This window comes from Mandrillus leucophaeus, unplaced genomic scaffold (genome assembly GCF_000951045.1).
Source record: "Mandrillus leucophaeus isolate KB7577 unplaced genomic scaffold, Mleu.le_1.0 Scaffold282, whole genome shotgun sequence".
In the NCBI taxonomy this organism is placed as follows: domain Eukaryota; kingdom Metazoa; phylum Chordata; class Mammalia; order Primates; family Cercopithecidae; genus Mandrillus; species Mandrillus leucophaeus.
In genome coordinates this window covers 3645638-3666645 of record NW_012102943.1, presented here as the reverse complement: position 1 = coordinate 3666645, position 21008 = coordinate 3645638, and the positions used below count along the sequence as shown (strand labels likewise).

Sequence of the window (21008 nt, the reverse complement as noted above, 5' to 3'; positions counted from 1 at the left end):
CACTTTTAAAACTAGTACTCTGTTATGACTACTTGGTTAGTTTTTATTCACCACAGAACTTTAGATCTTAAAAAATCAACTGTACTCCAAAGCTTTTAAAGCAGTTTTTGATCTCCTATGACCCATACTAGATGGTGCATTTATTTTAATTATACTTTGGAAATTATTTTTAAGGAGGCAATCAATTTTTATTAACATAATTCAATTCTGAAAGCACCAGGAAGCACAGTGAGCTAAGAATGGGAGTTGGGAAAATGCATTTTGTAATACTAAAGGAGTTCTACATTTTGCTTTGATCCAGGAGTCTGCCATCTGAGAGGAGTTACAAATCAAAGTGAGTCCTCTTGTTCAAAGGAACTACCCCTTGTGACTGATCCCAGAAGACTTGTAGCAGCTCTAGAGAGAAGGACATGGCATACTGCCAGGAATAACATGGGTAACAAGGACATCACATCTCATTGAGACATTCACTCCGTGCTTTGGCCCAGCCCAGCTGAACCAAACTGTTAGCATGGGAAGAACACAGCCAAACAGACACTAGATGATAAATAAAACCATACTCTTCCAGGCTAAAACATTGCCCTGCAATGTTCAGGATGGACCCTCCAGCACTATGAGACAGGGAAAGCTGGAGACAAGCTGGAGACAAGATCCCCAAGCTCCTCAAGGAAAATAAAACAAAAGAAACCCCATCTGATATCTCACTTATGGTATTGGAGTTGTTGACATCCACTGTCAGAGAAAGAAGTGCAATTATTGGCATGACTTTCACAAAGAGCATGTGCTGACCACTCCATTTGTTCAGTCCTGTTTGCCAAATACCTAAATAAGTATTTATGCAATGACTGGTTAATGGTCAACCTCCGCATAACAATGCAAGTTCTTTGAGGGCAAGGACCTTGCTCAAAGTTCGTAGCCTTGAGCTTCCTCCCATTGGAATAGAAAGACATTTAAGAAGAAAGTATAGACTTGATTTTAACTATAATTACACTGAGTTCTACAAAGGAGAAAAATGGTTTTGATGGAGTCAGCGAAGACTTCTGCAAAGAAGAGAAGATTTAGCTAAAATCTGAAAGACATGCAGGAGAGGAGGGGCAGAGGAGCTTTTCAGGCAGAGGGAAAAGCCAAGGCCTCAGGTGACTGAGCAGAGAGGCCTGAAGAACTAGAAAGAAGGCCAAGGTGACTCGGACCTGGGGGTGAGGTTAGGAAGAGGGTGAAGGGAAGCTGGGGACATGGACAGCAAACAGAGGATGAAAAACCCTGTATGAGTCTGGTCTTGATCTTCAGTACAATAAATAGCCACTGAAGGGTTTTAAGCAAAGGAGCAACAGTATCAGGGCGGCATTTTAAAAAGATGACTATTTGATCTTGTGAGTGACAAGTAGATGGGGAGGGAATAAAACATATTTGAAGGGAATAATTAGGAAAGTGTTGAGTGGTTTATTCAAGAAATGATATTACTTTGGATAAATGATAGAGAGAAATAGACTAGGATCTCTTTAGGAAAGAAAATGAGCAGGACTTCTCATTATTTAAATGTAGGAGATGAGGAAAGACTGCTCTTAGAATAACTACCTGGTTTCTAGATGATGCAGCTGTTGGAGCAGCTATTCACTGAGGAGCTGCAAGTTTGATGAGAAAGATCATGAGTTGTACAGCTAGTTACAAGAAACTGACATTAACAACAACATCCACTAACATGGAGTACCATGACAAGCCGGGCCAAAGTGATGCCTTAAATGGATTATCCAATTTATACCTAACTGCAGTCACACAAAATAGGTGCTACCTCCCCAAGTTTTAGAGACAAGAAAGGCTTACACTCAGAAAGGCTTAATCACTTATTGCCATTCTCAGAACTAAACATTTTAAAAGCTGGGATTTGAACCCAAATCTCTTCAATTCTAAAGCACATGGTTCTTAATGACCAATTCATCCTGTTTCATGATAACTCATACCTACTCAGGAAAATTTTCCTGATTTGAAAAGTATGTAAGCATAAATCTGAAGCCAAACCTTTCTAGGAAACCTCTAGACCTTCTTTCAGGGCTGCGCAAAGCAAACTCTCCACATCGGACAGTTGATTCTACGCTTTCTCCCATTTTTTTTTTTTTTCCTGGCTGACTGGCTCTTTTTCTTACTCTTGCTTTTACCCAGGCCTTGAGATTACCTCAGCTGCCCCCATCTCCCCTGCCTGGCCTTCTCCAAATTCCTGTAGTACTTTCAGTCTCACTACTCATTTTTAACAATGATCATGTGCAAGTTACCCAGCAGGATTTCCATAGATTTTCTACTTCCTTACATTGTATTTCCTATAATAAGAACTTTCATATAGTGTATCCTGACTGTCTTTAAAAGTCTTTCATGTCCTGAAGTCAGATTGTTGTAAACAAGCTAATAAACACAAATTTCCAACTATTACATGCCATGGGTCTGGTTGCTTGCCATCAGTTCAATTTTACCAGGGTCATTATCTCTAGCTATAGAGTGGAGTCTCATTATACATGCATTTAACTTAAGCAAATCCAACTATACGTTCTTGACAGAGCAAAAGAGAAAGCAATTTAAATAGAGCAGGCCATTATGCCTGCCATTCCAATCAATGCACATATGTCCCATGAAATAGGAGACGAACCTGCTGTCCCCTCAACTGGTTTCAGTCTCCAAGTACCTCCCCCAGTGTGATTAATTCTCTGGGAAGACTGTGATGTTAGCGTTTAAAAGTCTGTATGTTAGATATACCACAATCTCTAGTTTCAGTCAACTACTTTTCCTAGTCGTCAATTCAAAAAAACAGTGATTGTCTGGGCACAATAGCTCACATCTGTAACCCCAGCACTTTGGGAGGCTGAAGCCTGAGGATAACTTGAGCACAGTAGTTCGAGAGCAACCTGCGTAACATAGTGAGACTTGTCTCTATAAAAAATAAATAAGAATAAATAAAAATAAATTTTAAAACAGTGATCTATCTCAAGACTGGAGGAAAACTTGGGTTTGTTGGGCTGCTCAAGAGACAGTAAGAAATCATTGTCACTGGTAATTCTGATTACGTGTGATTTGTACCCCACATTTTTCTGAGAGCTAACCCCTAAGATACGACTGCATTGATAACAGCATATGTTTGTGTAATCATCTGACTTTAGATTGCATTCTACCTTTATGATGAAATGTAAATTATCAGGAATTGGAAAATGAATAGTGATGATACAAGTGATAAATACATAAATCTGTGACAAACGAGGCAAAGATGGAAATCATTAGGTCTCTTGAAGTCAAATATGAAGAAAGAGAATAAAATTATGCAACAAGAATGAAATTCTAGACGTGGGTCCGAAAAATATAAAATTATTGGGAAGTTTATTATCATCTGTAACTTTCTGGAAAAGAGTCTCCACAATTCATGCACATACACAAATATGTATATCAAATTGCTACAGAAACATATTTTCAAGAAAAGGTTATGTTCAAACATAGGGCATTTTCATTCTGAACCACCCCCGTTGCCCTCTGGGAAGATGTACTCATTCGTGATGCTCAGCTTCTTCGGAATTTTGTTCATGCCATTAGTATAAAATGTAGAGCTCTACAGTAAACTTGATTGCTGACATCTATTGCTATTTAGATTGCAAACTCCTTGCACACAGGTCCTAGGTCTTACTAATCTGCACATCTACAGTGCCCCAGAGAGGGCCTGACTAAAAAGGGGGCCTCTGCAAAGGCTGGAGAGTGACTGTATAACTGAATTACCAAATTTACCTCTCTGAGATTCATTTCTTCTAATGAATAAGAAAAGGCAGACACTGCCCAATATCCATCAAGTCATTGTCTCCAACACAGAGCTCCACTGTGCACATTGTTCTGTCCTTACCTATCCAGGGAAATGCAGCACAGGTGAAAAATCGATGCTGTTGTGAGCAGGACGTCCAGAGATGTCCGAACAAGACAAAACATCTCCCCATAAATCCAGATGTCTTGAACCAGCTCAATGGCACCAAAGGGCATCACCAGCACCGAAACCAGCAGATCCGCAAAAGCAAGAGATACAATGAAATAATTTGTTTTTATTTTCCTGTGAGTGAAAAAATGTAAGAGAGGAGGCAGGGGGAGGGATGAAGGGAAAAAGAGGAGGGAGAAGAGATCAAGAGAAAAAACAGGGAAAAGGGAAGCAAAGAAAGAAGAAAAGAAGGGAGGGGTAAAGAGGAAAGAAAACGTCACATGCTTAGCGTATTTCATGAGATTCAGTTTCCCCTTCTGTAACATGGCTGAGAAGACCCAGCAGGGTCCAGCCTCTCCTGACTTCTCCAGACCTACCTTATACCAAAACCTCTTTTTTCCTCCCCTTTCTGGCCACCCTGCACTAATCTGTGTTCCCCTGCACATACAGGTCCCTTTTGAGGGCCAATGCAGATGCTCTCTCTTCCAAGGGTTCCCTAGTTAATCCCACCCACCCATCAGTCCTTGGTTGGGCATTCTCAGGAAACTCTCCCAAGGTGTGCCCTGTGACTGTAGAGACAGGCCACCATTTTACACTAGTAGACTGGCTACTGTGTACTCACATTTATAACACCGGTCAGAATCGCGCTTTTACACTTTATTTGCATCATCATTAGACGTGTGCATGTCTTACTTAGAGAGGAACTGCTTCATTATACCCTTTTATGGCCCAGAGGCTCTCATCCCAGGCTGTACACTAGAATCATTTGATGCATTTTAATAGATATTGATGCTGAGGTCTCACTCCAAATCAGTTAGTTCAGGCACCCTGGGGAGTTAACACCTCTCCCCTCAAAGATTACCAGATAAAATACAGGATGGCTGATTAGATTTGAATTTTAGCAATAAATAAAACTTTTTGAACATAACTATGTCCAAAATATTACATGAGATATGCTAATACCCCACGATGATAGTTTTTAAAAGTGCTTCGGGTGGTTCTAATTGCAGCCAAAGTTGGGCCTGATGAAGTAGAAGTGCAAAAAACACAGGTTTAATTTCTAGATCTGTCCCTTGTCAGCCACATCTTCCCTAAACCATTAGTAAAATGGGGAGGTTAGATTATATGTGCTCTCAACAATTGTATATATAGTGATCACAACTATAAACACATTTGACAAAGAAAAAAAATGACAGGATGGAAATACACTGAAGTGTTTACACTGGTTGTATTAGAGTTGTAGGATTAATTGCAATCCCTTTATCATTCCTTTTATTTTTAAAATACTGTTCCCATCAATGCTTTCTTTCTTAATTGCAAATTAAAATGGAAATGTTCACACCCAACTCTCCAGGGACGGCTCAGAACTCCCATGTTTCCTCAAAAGGTTCCCTCCTGCTGCTCACCTGAGCTGCCTGTCCCAGCACACAGCTACCATCACCAGCAGGTTCCCCAAGATGGCCATCAGGATAACCGCCGAGAGAAACGTGAGCAGCACGACCTTCTCCACTGACCCGAAACCCTCCTTGGAACTGAAAGACACACACGAGCACAAATAATTGAATGAAAGTCTGGGACACAGGAAAGAAAATTTATCTTTTCATCATTGACCTTCAGAAAGGTAACTTCACCATCAGCTGCTGACACATATATTTATCATGCATTTAATGTACACCAGAATCTGAACCTGTCACTTAACATTTTTTCCTGGTTAGCTCCTATATGTAAGAGGAGTATGAGGTTTAGAGAGCTGAATTAACAAGCTATTTTCCATCCAAGCACTTGTGGCTTTCCTTCAGGGCATTTAGTTCAACTAGCATTCAGACATATGTGGTTGATTCCTGTTTTGTGCACTTACTCAATTAGATTGTAAAAGCTGAGTGAATGAGTGATAGTAACTTTGTAACTGCAGGAGTAGCCCAAACTGGTCCAAATTTGTGTATAAAATGGTGAGTTGTGTTTTAGTTGCCGTGGACCCCCAGGTTGCAAGTTAAACTGACCAAGCCCAGATGAACCAAGCATGCAACCACAGGGTGGAACCTAAGTGCTTGGAGCAAGGCATGGGGACCAAATAAAGAAGTGGACATCTCACGGCAAGATCCATGATCCAATCATATTGAGCCATAGCATCACCTTGTGGCATAATCCAGTCATATCATACCTCCTGGCATTAACTTATCACAAGATCCAATCAGATCACACCTTATTACCCTCTGCCTATAAAACCTGCCACAGCCCCCAGCTCAGGGAGACAGATTTGAGCTTTGCCTCCTGCTTCCTTGCCATTCAACTTACAATGAAGTCTTTTTTTTTTTTTCCCCTCAAAAGCCAGGGCCATAGTATTGGCTTCTATGAACATCAGCAAGGAGCCCACTGCTTGCTCAATAGCAACTTGAACCAGTTGTTACTGAGCAAGCTACTTTGCATTCATACAATTACTTGACTTGAATGCAAAACCATTTTGTTACAGTGTCCCATTCCAGCCCATGCAGAAGCCTCTGCTTACAGGTAGGTTCTCCCAGAGAAAAAAAAGACTGTGGTTTGATGGTTGTTCTTCCATCAGTTCACCTGGACAAATTGAATTCAGATTCTGTGAAGTCTGTTGGAAAGATAGTAGCCAATAAATAAGCTCAGTGGCTCCTTTCACCACCCTGATCATTTCTTTTAGTGCCCACAATATGTCATTGTCTTCCCAGTTCAAATTTGTGTTCTTGTCAGTTTCAGCATCTGATTTAGTCTACAAATGTTGCCTTCCCCATGTAAACTCAGCATTTTGTTTTATTAACTTGAAAATGAAGATGCCTTTTCAATGAAAGCATGATATCTGCAGATTAATATTCAGAAGATATATGGATTTTAAAAACTTTTAAAGTATAATAAAACGTTCTTTTTAATGAAGTTTCAAAGAATCTTAAAACTCCTAGACCAGGGGTGTCCAATCTTTTGGCTTCCCCGGTCCACATTGGAAGAAGAAGAATTGTCTTGGGCCACACATAAAATATACTAACACTAACAATGGCTGATAAGCTAAAAAAAAAAATTGCAGAAAAATCTCATAATGTGTTAAGAAAGTTTATAAATTGTGTTGGGCTGCATTAAAAGCTGTCCTGGGCTGGCTGTGCCCCGACAGACTGTGGGTTGGACAGGTTTGTCCTAGACCCAAACCCCACATTTGAATATGGGAAAGAAGAGCTGACTTGTCAGAGCATGTTAGTGGCTGGTCTGGGAGAGGCTGCTTGTTCTGTGAGCCCACCAATGAGAACACAGAGTTCCAAAAATCAAGAATTCTCTTGTCTTTCCTGAGCTCTTTTGACTGAAAATTAAGATGCATGCCCTCTCCAAATGGAAGCAGCCTGCAAAGTCCTGGCTTTGGCCTTGTCCAGAACTTCTGTTAAGCTGGCACAGAAGACAAGGTGCCAAAAGGAATGAGGAACCAGTCTGGTAGTGGTTGGAGAATGAGAAAGTCCCTCCATTCAGCTGAGAAGTGTTTTTCTAGGCAGTTTGATAGATTGTTTTGGCTGGGGTTCAGATGAAAAGAAATTCCAGATATGCTCATCTAAATCACCCTTCTACACTTAAGTTCTAACTATCAACAGTACAAATATTAGATAGGGAAGATTTAATTCAGTGAGGAAAACTGTACACTTAGGAAAAAGACCTTAACAGGCTAATGTAGCCACCAAAAACTCATTTGATCTTACGTCATGTTAGTTGAGTTAGGCACTAACAAAGGAGGTGATGGTGGTTCTCTTCCCTGTCCTTCTCAGAGTCTCTGACTCACAGCCCCTCTGCAACTCATCTCCTCCAACCCCAGGGCCTCCGGATTTGAGGTGCCTTCTTCCTAGAATGATTCTTCAGTGACTGACTTCTTGTCATTCAGGTCTCAGATTAAATTTAACACCCAGTTAATGTACCACAGCCAACAAACATTTTTCATTTTCCTTACAGTATTTACTGTTATCTGAAAAGACTTATGTTATTGACGGTTGTCTATGCCCCAATTCCACAGGTTGACTTTGGTTATCTTTTTCGCTACAATCTCCAGTGTCTGGCACAATCTCTAGAGTATGTATTAATGTACATGCAATACTACGAATTAATATTACATATGTAGATGATGGCTTACATAGTAAGTGCTCAATTACTTGCTGATTCAGTGAAAGAGAGATACATTGTGCTCATAAGGGTTGTATTTATTATTCAATGTCTTTGAAGACTGGTTGAAAGTATAGAGATTTCACCTAGAGAAAAGAAGGTGCAGAGATGAAATGCAAAAGCTACTTTTAGCTATCTGAGGGCTGCCATTTGAAATAAGAGTAGATTTACATATTCAGCCATTCAACAATTTCTGAGCACCTAATCTGTGTTAGGCATTGTTGCATGTCCTAGAGAAACAGCAATAAGAAAAACAGAGAGCAAAACAGACAATAAACAGATGCACAAGACAGTATGTAACATGTCAACTGTAACAGTCCATGGCAAAAAGAAAAAATATCTAGGAGGGTAAGGAGGACTGGATGGCCCACGGGGGATTGCAGGCTGGCTATTTAATAAAGGATGTCAGACAAAGCTCATTAATAAGGTTATCACAGGTTGTGAGGCTAAGACCAGTGGGTGAACTTTAAGCAGTGGTTCCCAGCCTTACCTGCATATTTAAGTTACCTGAGGAGCCTTAAAAAATGCTGATTCTGGGAATCCACCCTCAGAGGTGCTAATTTAATTGGTCTGGATTGCAGCTTGGATGGAGAAATTTTTAAAAGCTCCCAAATGACTCTGATGTGTAATGAATTAGAGTCACTGACAGGGAGGCAAGATTTAGTACTAGTTAATAAGAGCCTTCTAACAATTCAAGATGATCTGCAATAGCTTCCTGGTGTTGTTTGGTGCTCCCTGGCACAGAACGTGTTTAAGAATACCCGAATGGCAATGAGATACTAATTTGCACTCATTAGGATGGCAGTTATAAAAAATAAAACAACAAACAAAAAATAACAAGTGTTGGTGTGAATGTGGGGAAAAGGAAACACTTGTGCATTGCTGGTGGGAATGTAAAATGCTACAGCCGCTGTGAAAAACAAGTTTGATGGTTTCTGTAAAGGTTAAATATAGAATGCCTAAGTGATCCCACAATTCAATCCCAGGTGTGCACCCAAAAGAATTGAAAGCGAGGATACAAACAGGCACTTGTATACCAACGGCCTATAGCAGCATTATTCACAAGAGCCCAAAGGTGAACACAGCCCAAGTTGCCATTAATAAATAAGTGAATAAATAGAATGTGGTATATACATACTACAAAATTTTATTTCTCTGTAAAAAAGAATAAAGTTGTTGTTGTTGTTGTTGTTGTTGTTGTTTTTGAGATGGAGTTTCACTCTTGTTGCCCAGGCTGGAGTGCAATGGTGCGATCTTGGCTCACCACAACCTCTACCTCCCAGGTTCAAGCGATTCTTCTGCCTCAGGTTTCCAAGCACCTGGGATTACAGGAGTATGCCACCATCCCTGGCTAATTTTGTATTTTTAGTAGAGACGGGGTTTCTCCATGTTGGTCAGGCTGGTCTCGAACTTCCAACCTCAGGTGATCCGCCCGCCTCGGCCTCCTAAAGTGCTGGGATTACAGGCATGAGCCACCACGCCCGGCCAGGAATGAAGTTTTGATACATGCTACCACGTGGATGAACCTTAAAAATAAATGAAACAAATAAATAACTGAAATAAACCACACACAAAAGGAGAAGTATTATGATTCCACTTACTTGAGGATTCTAGACTCAGCAAATTCATAGGGAAAGAGAATAGAAAAGTAGTTACCAGGAACTGGGAACACAGAGGAATGCGGAGTTATTATTTAAGAAGTACAGAGTGTTTGGAATGATGAAAAAGTTCTGGAAGTGGATAGTTGCAATGGTTGCACACCGTTATGAATGTTCTTTCTTTAGCTTTTTATTTTAGATCCGGGGTACATGTGCAGGTTTGGTATACAAGGGGTTTGGTGTACAGATTATTTCATCACCCATGTAATAAGCATTGTTTGATAGGTAGTTTCTTGATCCTCACCCTCCTCCCACCTTCCACTCTCAAGTAGGTCGCAGTGTCTGTTGTTCCCTTCTTTGTGTCTATAATGTACTCAGTGTTTAGCTCCCACCTGTAAGAAAGAACATGCTGAATTTGATTTTCTGTTCCTCTGTTAGTTTTCTTAGGATAATGGCCTCCAGCTCCATCGATGTTGCTGCAAAGGACATGATCTCATTATCTTTTGGGGCTTAATATCACTAAATTATATTCTTAAAATGCTTATTGTATATATTAATGATAAATTTTGTTATTTATATTTCAGCATTATATAACAAAAGAATTCCTGGATGACCACATATCAAGATACTGTACAGGGCTCCTGTACTGGGGGCAGGCTGGCCTGGCTGTTTTAGGTCGCTTTTTTATCTATGGCCTATGATGTAAACATATCCTTATAATATGAATTCTCCATCAACAACACCACCACCATTTGAATAATCTCTCTTGTACTGTCTTTCCTTTTGTAAAAGAAGAAAACAGACTCAGAGCGTCTGGGATGAACATCTCTGGCTCCAGAGAAGGTACATTTTGAACCAAGTGGGAATGTCAGGGTTAGAGAGCACCAAGTTCAAAGTAATGGTTCATTTGTGGCATGCCAATTAGGAGTTAGAAATAGCTACACTTTAAACTAGGAGTGACGAGCAAAATTTAAGCATAGAAGAAGCTTTTTTAATTAGGCAGAACTGTCCGTTGAACTAAAAGTAAGTCCAGTAATGACAATTAAAATAAATTCCAAACCACTTCTGCAAAATTCATGTTAGGTCCTTGGGTTGCCTCTGACACCCTCAAGCAATCCTGTCAACCACAACTGGATAGCTTTCATCTGGCTGAAGAGCTGTGCACTCCACTAAATTGGTTCATCGACAGCTATTCTTATGAGAAATTTTACTTTCTCTTCTTTTTTGCTTTCTCCGTGATCTTTTGATCCATTAATAAACTCCACAAACTTGTGGACTGTGTTTGACATTTTCTTTGCTCTTAATGAAAGAAAATATAAAGACACAAATTCTGGGTAAATTTCCACATAGATTAGTATATGTGAAAATGGATTGTGAATGATAAAGTATGATAAATAAGTGATTATTGTTATTAATAATGATAGAGAAAATAGTAAAGGAAATCTTAGGTTATACTTTGTCACACACACACACGCACTCTCTCTCTCTCTGTCATACTTTCTGGAGAGTCAAGAACATTTTTTATTGTTATTTATTTATTTATTTTGTTGTTGTTGTTTTTTGTTTTTTGTTTGTTTTTGAGACAGAGTTTCGCTCTGTCACCCAGGCTGGACTGCAGTGGCGCAATCTAGGCTCACTGCAAGCTCCACCTCTTGGGTTCATGCCATTCTTCTGCCTCAGCCTCCTGAGTAGTTGGGACTACAGGCACCCGCCCCCAAGCCCAGTTAATTTTAATTTTTTTTGTAATTTTTTAGTATAGACTGGTTTCACCATGTTAGCCAGGATGTTCTCGATCTCCTGACCTCATGATCTGCCCGCCTCGGCCTCCCAAAGTGCTGGGATTACAAGCGTGAGCCACTGCGCCTGGCCTTATTTATTTCTTTTTGAGACAGAGCCTTGCCCTGTCCCCCAAGCTAGAGTGCAGTGGCACGATCTCAGCTCACTGCAACCTCTACCTGCTGGGTTCAAGTGATTCTCCTGCCTCAGCCTCCCGAGTAGCTGGGATTACAGGCATCCACCACCACCCCCAAATAATTTTTGTATTTTTAGTTGAGACAGGGTTTCGCCACGTGGGTCAGGCTGGTCTTGAACTCCTGACCTCAGGTGATCCACCCATGTCAGCCTCCCAAAGCGTTGGGATTACAGTCATGAGCCACCGTGCCCAGCCTTTGTTGTTATTTTTTGTGGGCTTTTTTGAACTGATTTTGTTCATAAACAGCTGTGTGACTTCAAAAAATTCACTTGACTTTTCTAAGCCTCAGTTTCTTCATGGATCAATTGAGAAAGTTAGATTAAATTTATCATTCATCAGTTATGTATTGAGTGCCAACTAAATACCAAACACTGGGCTGAGTACTAGATTCAATAGTAAAGAAAATGGACAAAGTTCCTGACCTCATGGGATTCACAGTATGGATGGAAACAGACATAAGCAAATGCACAATTAAAGAAATAGATACAGTTTGTGATCAGTTCTTCTGAGTTTCGTTTCCCAAATGTTAATGTTTATATTAATCCACTAAGGATCTTGATAAAACACAGATTCTGATTTGTTTTTAGGTCTGAGGCAGGGTCTGGGATTCTGCAGTTCTCACAGACCCTGGGCATTGCTGATGCTGCTGGTTCCTGAGTCACAGGTGGAGCAGCAAAGTATAAAAGGTGTAAACATGACATTATGATAGAAAACACGCTGGCTTAGAAGGAAATGTTAGGTGGTTGGGGAGCACTGGAGGTGACATTCAGCTGAGTTCTGATGTATGCAGAGAATTTGGACGTGAGAGGAACCAGGATAAGTGCATCGCATTCAAAGGGAAGAGCAACTGCAAAAGCCCTGAGACAGAAACGACTTTTCATGTTCACTATCACAGGAGAAATGAGCAAGGGATAAGCATCTGAGACGAGCTCAGAAAAATAGTCCGAAGCCAGACCCTGAGAGCTTTTTTGTGCTCTGGGGAGAAGTTTATGTTCTATTGGAAGATCAGTGAGTAGACACAGAAGTGATATAAGCAGAGTAATGACATGGGGGGTGATAATATGCCAGGGGTTTCTGCAGGAGTCCAGGTAAAAGAAGATGGTAGCTAAACGCAGCATGGTGGCTGGGGAGATGGAGAGAAGTGGGTGGAATAAAGGTTTATTTGGGGAAAAAAGAGATAGATAAGAAAAACAGATTCCATGAGTGAGTGGAAAGAAGCACAAATAAAAGCCATATTTTAGAATTGCATATCTAAATAAATGTTGGTACAATTTAATGAGATGGGTGAAACACATTAAGTGTGAGATACCTATAAGATATTCAAGTGAAGACGTCAAGTAGGCAATTGGATGTGTGTTTGTCTGGAGCTCAGAAGGGATGACTGGACAGGAGATACACACTTGGAACTGCCAGCATTTCTATGGGATTTAGAGAACTGAGGAAGGATGTGATCACCCAAGAAGAGGGTAAGGGTATTGATGAACGGCAATACTGAGATGTGCAGTAGAGAAGGTAGAACCAGCAGAGGAGACTGTGAAAGACTATCCAGGATGTTTTGGGGACATCAGATGAGAGTGGTATTTTGGAAACCAAGAGGAACATTTCAAGTGAATATATGTGTGTATAATATACATATAATATAATAATGGAAACTAGAGTACTTTTTCTCTTTGTCTTTGTACGTATCAAACTTTGCAATAAAATTGTTAGACCAGAGGGCTCCACCATTGCACCAATGATCTCTGCAGAAAGTGCCTCCTCTCCCACCTGTTAGAAGTGTCATGTACACAAGAAACATTCTTGAAAATATACACAACACATCCACAAAAGATCCCATTACTTCCTATCCAAGTATTTTTTTTTCACCATTCCTGCCCAGGCTTGCACAGTCTTTTGCAAAGGAATTACATTTAAATTAGAGAAAATAATGTTTCATTTTTTTACCAATCAACAGTTAGGAGAAGAGTACAAGGGCATTCTGACTTACAAGAGAGCCTGCCTGAAATTGAATTATTTTCTTCTGGTGAGAATTTTATTAACCTTAAATGTAAGATCCCTAGTGGTTTCTATACTGATAAAAGATTGAATATTAACAAAGAGACCCTTAACGTTCCACTCAGCTTGACTAAACTTTAGACAGCCTTCTTCCTGACTCCAGGCTCTGAACTCCCTTTTCTTAGAGAATTTACTTTAGAAAATTTGTAATTGCAAATTCTTTCTCTAACACTTTGAGATGTAAATGAGATACTCACAGTTTTACAAGCTAGGACTGTCATTCTCAAGAACCTGGGAGCCATCCTTTTGAAAGGAAATCATCAATAAATATAGTGCTCTTATCTCTCAGTCTGTGTGGGAGGGTAACAGCCTAACTTAGGTGGACACTTTGTTCCAAGTTGTAAAACTATCTCTTGTCATGAAGATATGAGAAAGTTTACTTATCCTTTGGGTAAGGCTAATCAGGTAGCATATTAGGTAATCCCTTCCTCCCACTCCATTTCTTAAAAACTCTCCTACCCTTTGTTGTAGTGAAGTTGAAGTCAGATTGCATTCTGGTCTCTCTCCCTATTGCCATAGCCTTGGAAAAGAAAAATGCCATCTTTACCTGTTTAACTTCATCCAATGCAATTTTTGTTTTGACAGTATACATAATTTATTACAAGTACAGATGTTCCTAGACTTATGATGGGGTTATCTCCCAGTAAACCCATAGTAAGTTGAACACATTGTAAATGGAAAATGCATTTAATGCACCTAACCTACAGAACATTGCGACAGCCTAGCCTACCTTAAATGTGCTCAGAAAGCTTACATGGGCCTAGAGTTGGGCATAGTCATCTGGCAGCAGATTACTCTGTAGAGTATAGGTTGTTTACCTTCATGATCACCTGACTGATTGAGAGTTGTAGCTCACTGCTGCTGCCAGGCATGGTAAGCTGGTGTCATACAGCATATTGCTCTCCTGGGAAAAGATCAAAATTCAATATTGGAAGTACAGTTTCCACTGAATGCATATTGCTTTTACACCATGGTAAAGTAAAAAATTCTTAAGTCAAGCCATCATGTTGGGGACCATCTGTAATTATATGTGTGTGCCTTCTTCATTACCTTCATTACTGGCCATGAACAAAATCTGAGTTTAACCTATAGGAGAGATAAACTCAGATAATAATTACATTGCTAATATGACTTATGTAAATTAATTTTTCAAATACTTCTTTATTTAAAATAGAAATAACAGAATCCGTGAATATGTTGTTTTTCCTTATAACAAATAACCTGAGCAATACTATGTAATCGTTTTAAAGTATATATCATTTCCTTTAAATATATGCACTCTTTCCCCCCAGGTTTCTTGAGAGACTAAACATACAAATGGACAATGGCCAGACCATGCGTAACAATAAAACTCCAATGGACAATCTTTGGCAGCCAGCCCAGAACGATCAGGACTTGTTCAACGACTGCCAGCTAGCTTCCCCCTTTTTTAACCCTCTTACCTGCTTCCAACTCAAAACTAACAACAGAACACCAAATATGCTGCTCCCCAAAGCAATTACATAAGAGCCTCACTGCTTGTTAGTGCACCTCCTGCTTCATTGTGCCAACAACCTCCAATCAGAAGATACCACGAGCCTTCCTTTCCCTGCTTATAAAGCTTTTTTACTCCCCTGCCTGTCTTTGAGACTTTGCTAAAATCCAAGGATGGTGGCGGATCCTCTTGCTTTATCATGCTCTGAATAAATTGCTTCTGTTTGTTCTCATCTGTGTGGTCTTCGTTTATTTCCATATTCTAAATGTGTTCTAGATGTTACACTTATTTGAAATCTTATATTTTTGCATTAAATAGAAATTCTTTCTGAGGGAGAAAATATTTCTTATGATTTGGCTTATATTACTTCGGGTTCTTGCACTAAGTTCTCAGGTCTCCCAGTTAACGTTTTTTCTTTTCTTTCTTTCTTTCTTTTTTTTTTTTTTTTTTTAACAGAATGCTTTAAAAAAAAATGAGGATTAAATAAGATAGTTTACATAGCCTCGTTCCATAATATGAAGCATCAGAGCAGCGGTGCTTCAAAATCACCAGCAAACACTAGGATCATCTGGAGGGCTTGGTTAAACACAGACTGCTGAACCCACCCACACTTTCTAATTTAATGCTTCTCGGGTGAAGACCAAAATTTTGCATTTTTAGTAAGTTCCCAGGTAATGCTGATGTCGATGCTGGTCTCAGGACCACACTTTGAGGACCACTGACCTAGAAACTTACAAGGGATGCCCTTAATCTTAACCTCCATTCTGCCTTTGCAAATTATTTTCTTCTGCTTCTCACTTTGAAATGTCTTCCTTGGAAGTGAGTTGATTTTGACACTGATGTACTGAGCACCTACCATATGGCAAACAATGCACCTGGAAGATTTTTCATGTTGGCTAATTCAGTCTTCACAATTATCATTATCATGTGATGTAATATTATAATGTCCCTTTTTCAGAAGAGGCTGGAGCTCAGCATGGTTAAGAGACATAATGTTTTGTAACTATTAAGTGGTAAAGCTGGGATTTAAACCCACACATTTTTATTGCAAGTCCAGTATCTCTCCTGCTAAATTTTAAACATGCTCACTTAGAAGTGAATATATTTCCTTTAAAAAACATGCTAAAGTTTTGCTTTTTGTCTAGAAACTTAAGACTCAAAATACTGATGATGACAGCTTAATATGTGTTGTTAAATGTGCTGGCTATAGAAAATGTTAGGAGAAAAAAGGAATAAACCTTATAGGATGGAAATTATGTATAATGGAGTTTTTATGTAATTCTAAAATAATTCTGTTTGATTTTTTTGAAAACTCTACAGGCAAGGACAGGAGGGTAGGGAGGTGGTTGGTGCACAGCTGGTGAAGGTTAGATAGTTTTGAACTGCAAACATGCAGAGTAAAATTCTGGAGGCAAAATCTTAATAGACTTTTCAAGAACCTCAAATATCACACATACTGGGCATGAAACAAACTTCAAAGCTCAAAGAGGATCTGTCTGTATAGAGTACAATGGAGTTAAAAGCTATAAGGAATACAAAGGATTTCAGGATGAAAGGCACTGTTTTCTGAGGCCGTGCCTGAATGTAAAGCCAAGGCAGGACAGATAGACAAGGTGAGGTCTACATCTGGGGAGATACCCACTGCTGCACAGCATGTTAACCACTAAGGATTCCATTCTTCTTGGAAATGAAAGGCCAAATAATAGTACTAGTAAATTAGACCTCAGAGGTGGTCTGTCTTTAAGAAAACCCATTTTCCAAAAGTGGAACTGAGCAAACAGTTGCAGAGATAGATTTCTTTTCTTTACAAGATCATTTGTTTTCTTTAGATGTGTACAGTCTAGGGTCCCTGGTTTGTGTTGAAAACATTTTTTACACACACCTGTTAAGGAATACACTCACCAGGCACAGAAATGTCTTCCTTTGGGGTAAAACACATGACATGTTTTCAATATTCAGCTGATCATTTCCTCGAAATTATTCCTGTGATTATGAGAAATTCAGCACAGGGAAAAAATGTGGACCACATACGCCCTCTCTGCTTTGATCAATCATTTATCCTAAGCATAAGCACTCGAGGAAAAGTGGACTTTCCTGTACTCTGATAGTAACTTGAGTAACTTGCTCTCCATTCCTTTGCAACAGTTGGCCTCTGTCACCGGGCCCAATTGCCAATGGTACAGCTGTCCATATTTTGCCAGGATCTTGGTTTGCTGTTACAAGGTACTACAGTTTCTCTTCTCACTTCTGCCTCTGACAATGGAAAAAATCCTTTGCCCAAGGGAGAGATGACCCGCTTAATTTTATGCTGTTGCAGGAGTAGTCAAAGAATGGCCAGTGGGCCAAATCCAGCCTGCTGTCTGTTTTTATAAATAAAGTTCTAGTGGAACACAGCCACACTCAATCATTTATGTAGTTCCTCTAGCTGAGTTTACACTACGAAAGTAGAGCTGACTAATTACGAGAGCGATTGCATGGCTCACAGAGACACTTTACTCCATTTATGACCCTTTATGAAAAAGTCTCATGACCCTTGCTCTTTTGTAACCAGAGATGTTTGGTCTAAAGAAGAACATGGCATAAAGACACAAAGACCTAAAGAAGCCTAAAAGGAGCCTACTTACTGGGAGTCATTCATTCCTCTGGATTCTCTCACTAAGTGGAAAGCAACCCCTTTCCAGTTGACCATGCCAGAAACTGAGCATCTTGCTCATTTTTCTCTTCTTTACTTAGGTCATTACCTACTTTGAAGATCTCTTAAATCCCTTCACTTCTCTCCAATCTGCTGTCAATACCCTAGGAGAGGGCTTCCTTTCATCTTCACCTAGCCTATCACAACCTCTTCTATCCCACTGACTACTTTGTCTTGTCTTCAAATTCTTACTATATTAGACAGCTTAAATTTAACGTGTCCAAAATTGAACTCTTGATTTCCCTAAACTCAAACCTGCTTCCCATCTGAACACATAGCAAATCTATTTCTCCAGTTGCTCAGGTTAAAAATTTGGAAGGCATTCTTACCAAGCCTCTGTCTCTTCTACCTCCAATACATCAGCAAATCCTGTTAGCTCTACCTTCGTAATGTTTCCTGATCCCAACCCTTTACCAGCCACTCATTGTTATACCATTCTAGTTCCTACTACATCATGCTTCACTTGGTGACTGCAAAGGCCTCTCAACTGGTATCCCTGTTTCCATCATTTCTCACATACAATCCATTCTTCACCCACTAGACAGGATGAGCTTTGAAAAATATTGTGACTGAAACATATCACTTCCATACTCACTGCCCTTAAGATGGCTTGTCATCTCACTAGGAGTAAACCCAGAGTCCTCACCATGACCTACGTGAATTTACAAAGCTGGTCACTGGCTGCTTCCATCATCTTCACTCTCACCACTCTCTTTACCGCGCTGTTCCCACTAAGGAGACTTCCTGACTTCCGCATTGTTCCCAGATGGTGCCAATTGTGCATCCACCTCCACCATCCACCTCTCACCTGATGCTACCACCATCTGGATCTCTCTATCCAAGTGACCAGAGAAGCTCACCTTTCACTTCATTCAGGTGTCTGCACAGATTCATCTCTGCAGAGAGGACTTATTTATAAAAGAACCTTCCCTCACTCTCTATTCTCTTGACTTGCATTATTGATTTTCACAGCAGTTACCTTTTATGCTCCCACACACACTAGAATAACTTGAATGTAAAATAACTGAAAGCAAGAACTTAAGCTGTTACATTTACTGAAGTATTTTCCAGCACCTTTTAGGTACTGTTACAGTACCTAGCACATAGTAGTGCTGTGAAAGTACAGTTGGTTCTGTGTCTGTGGATTCCACATCCATAGAGTCAACCAACTGTGAATCACAAATATTCTTTAAAAAATAGTGCCTGTATTAAGCATGTACAGACTATTTTCTTTCATTATTATATAAACAATACATATAACAACTATTTGCATAGTATTTACCATTGCATTAGGTGTTGTTAAGTAACCTTGTTAAAGTATATGAAAGGATATGCTTAAGTTAAATGCAAATACTGCACCATTCTATATCAGGTACTTGAGCATCCTTAGACTTTGGTACCCCAGAGAAGTCCTGGGACCAATCCCCTATGGATACCAAGGGACAAATGTATCTGTGGAATGACTGACTGACTGACTGAATGAATGAATGAGCTACTTCTTAGTTATTCTGCCTTGGCAATTACTCTTTCCCAACACTCTCAACACTGAAGTCAAGATATATTTTTCCCCCAAAAGAAATTAGCTAATTTCTCCCTCTTGTTCAAAATCTTGTAGTGTCTTCCCATTGCAATTTTGATAAAATAGCACATCTTGACCTGGTTATACCTGGTCCCTACTTACCTCTCTAGCTTTATTTCTGACACTGCTCCATAACCAACACTAAATGAAGTGCCCGAATTCCCACTCAGTGAGATGAGAAACACTTGTTAAACTCCTTCCTCTCCTTCCCATTCTTTACCTGGCAAGCTCTCGCATGTCCTTCAGCACCCAGCTTAAACATCTTATTGTCTGGGAAGCCATCCTGACCTCAACATTGTCCCTGTCATATATGCTTCCATTATACCCTATAATTACATATCATAGCTTTTATCACCTATATTTAATTGTTATTTAAAGATCTGTGACTCCCAACCACACTAACTTACTGATTTTGGTATCAGCAGTGCCTAGTACAACAAATATATGTTAGATAAGTAAAAAGATATACAAGGTAGCCCTTGATTGAAAGAAGTTTAAAGTAGCAATAAACACAATGGGATTTCCCCCTTTATTCAGCTCAATAGTTCTGTTAATCCTGTGTCTAAACCACTCCCCCAGTCAGGTGCATTTGGGTCACCAATCCTCTCTTTGAATTACAAGTTATAGCTGTTAACATCACATACAAACCTCTAAAGGGTTAACAAGTTTCTCCAGAGAATATCAGGAGCCTTTCCCACGTTGTACTCTGTAGGCTAATAATACTTTTAATTCTGTTTTCTAGTCATGTCCTGGGCACTGAAGTTGTTATAAAGATTAATAAATTGGGCCCAACGCGGTAGCTCACACCTGTAATCCCAGCACTTTGGGAGGCCGAGGCAGGCGGATCATAAGGTCAGGAGTTCGAGACCAGCCTGGCCAATGTGGTGAAACCCCGTCTCTGTTAAAAATACAAAAAGTAGCCAGGCCTGGTGGCGGGCACCTGTAATCCCAGCTACTAGGGAGGTAGAAGGAGGAGAATTGCTTGAACCCAGGAGGCAGAGGTTGCAGTGAGCCGATATCACACCACTGCACTCCAGCCTGGGCAACAGAGTGAGACTCCACCAAAAAAAAAAAAAAAAAGATTAATAAATCTAAAACACTTACAATATTGCAATATTGTTTGGCATGTAGTGTCTGTTCCCTGAATCCTAGGTATTAATATTCACCTTTTGTGTTCATTTCAAATAGACACAAATGACACTGACATTGGTCCTGTCTTCTAGCTCACAATGTAGCAAGAAACTCAGCCTGATCAATGACTGACCATTATGACAGCATGTTGTAATTTCAACAAGCTGGAGGCTGTTGAAATTACAAGTATAAATAGCAGCCAGAGAAGAGGTAATGAGTAAGAATACACTGGAGTTTTTCCAGACATAACTGGTAGAAAACAAAATTTAATATAGCAGAGAAGAAATAAAGGTGCTGAAAGCTCATAGGAGTGCAGATGGAGTTTATAAGGTGGTAAACGAATGTGAGGGGTAAGAATTTGGGAGGATTTGAGGCTGGCATAAGCATAAGAGAAGCAGGGAGTATCCAGTATCTTGAT

The 21008-nt window shown here is 39.9% G+C and overlaps 1 protein-coding gene across 6 annotated transcripts in view; it reads right to left on the bottom strand.

Annotated features, from left to right (window-relative positions):
* HTR4 (5-hydroxytryptamine (serotonin) receptor 4, G protein-coupled) overlaps positions 1-21008 on the bottom strand; it is a 179449-nt gene that overhangs the window by 95200 nt on the left and 63241 nt on the right. For all 6 annotated transcript variants that reach the window (XM_011985398.1, XM_011985397.1, XM_011985399.1 and 3 more), the window contains exons 2-3: positions 5341-5466; positions 3869-4069 (exon numbers count right to left, since the gene is read on the bottom strand). In XM_011985398.1, the coding sequence (XP_011840788.1) occupies positions 3869-4069; positions 5341-5466 (327 nt within the window). The remainder of the gene's footprint in view (positions 1-3868; positions 4070-5340; positions 5467-21008) is intronic.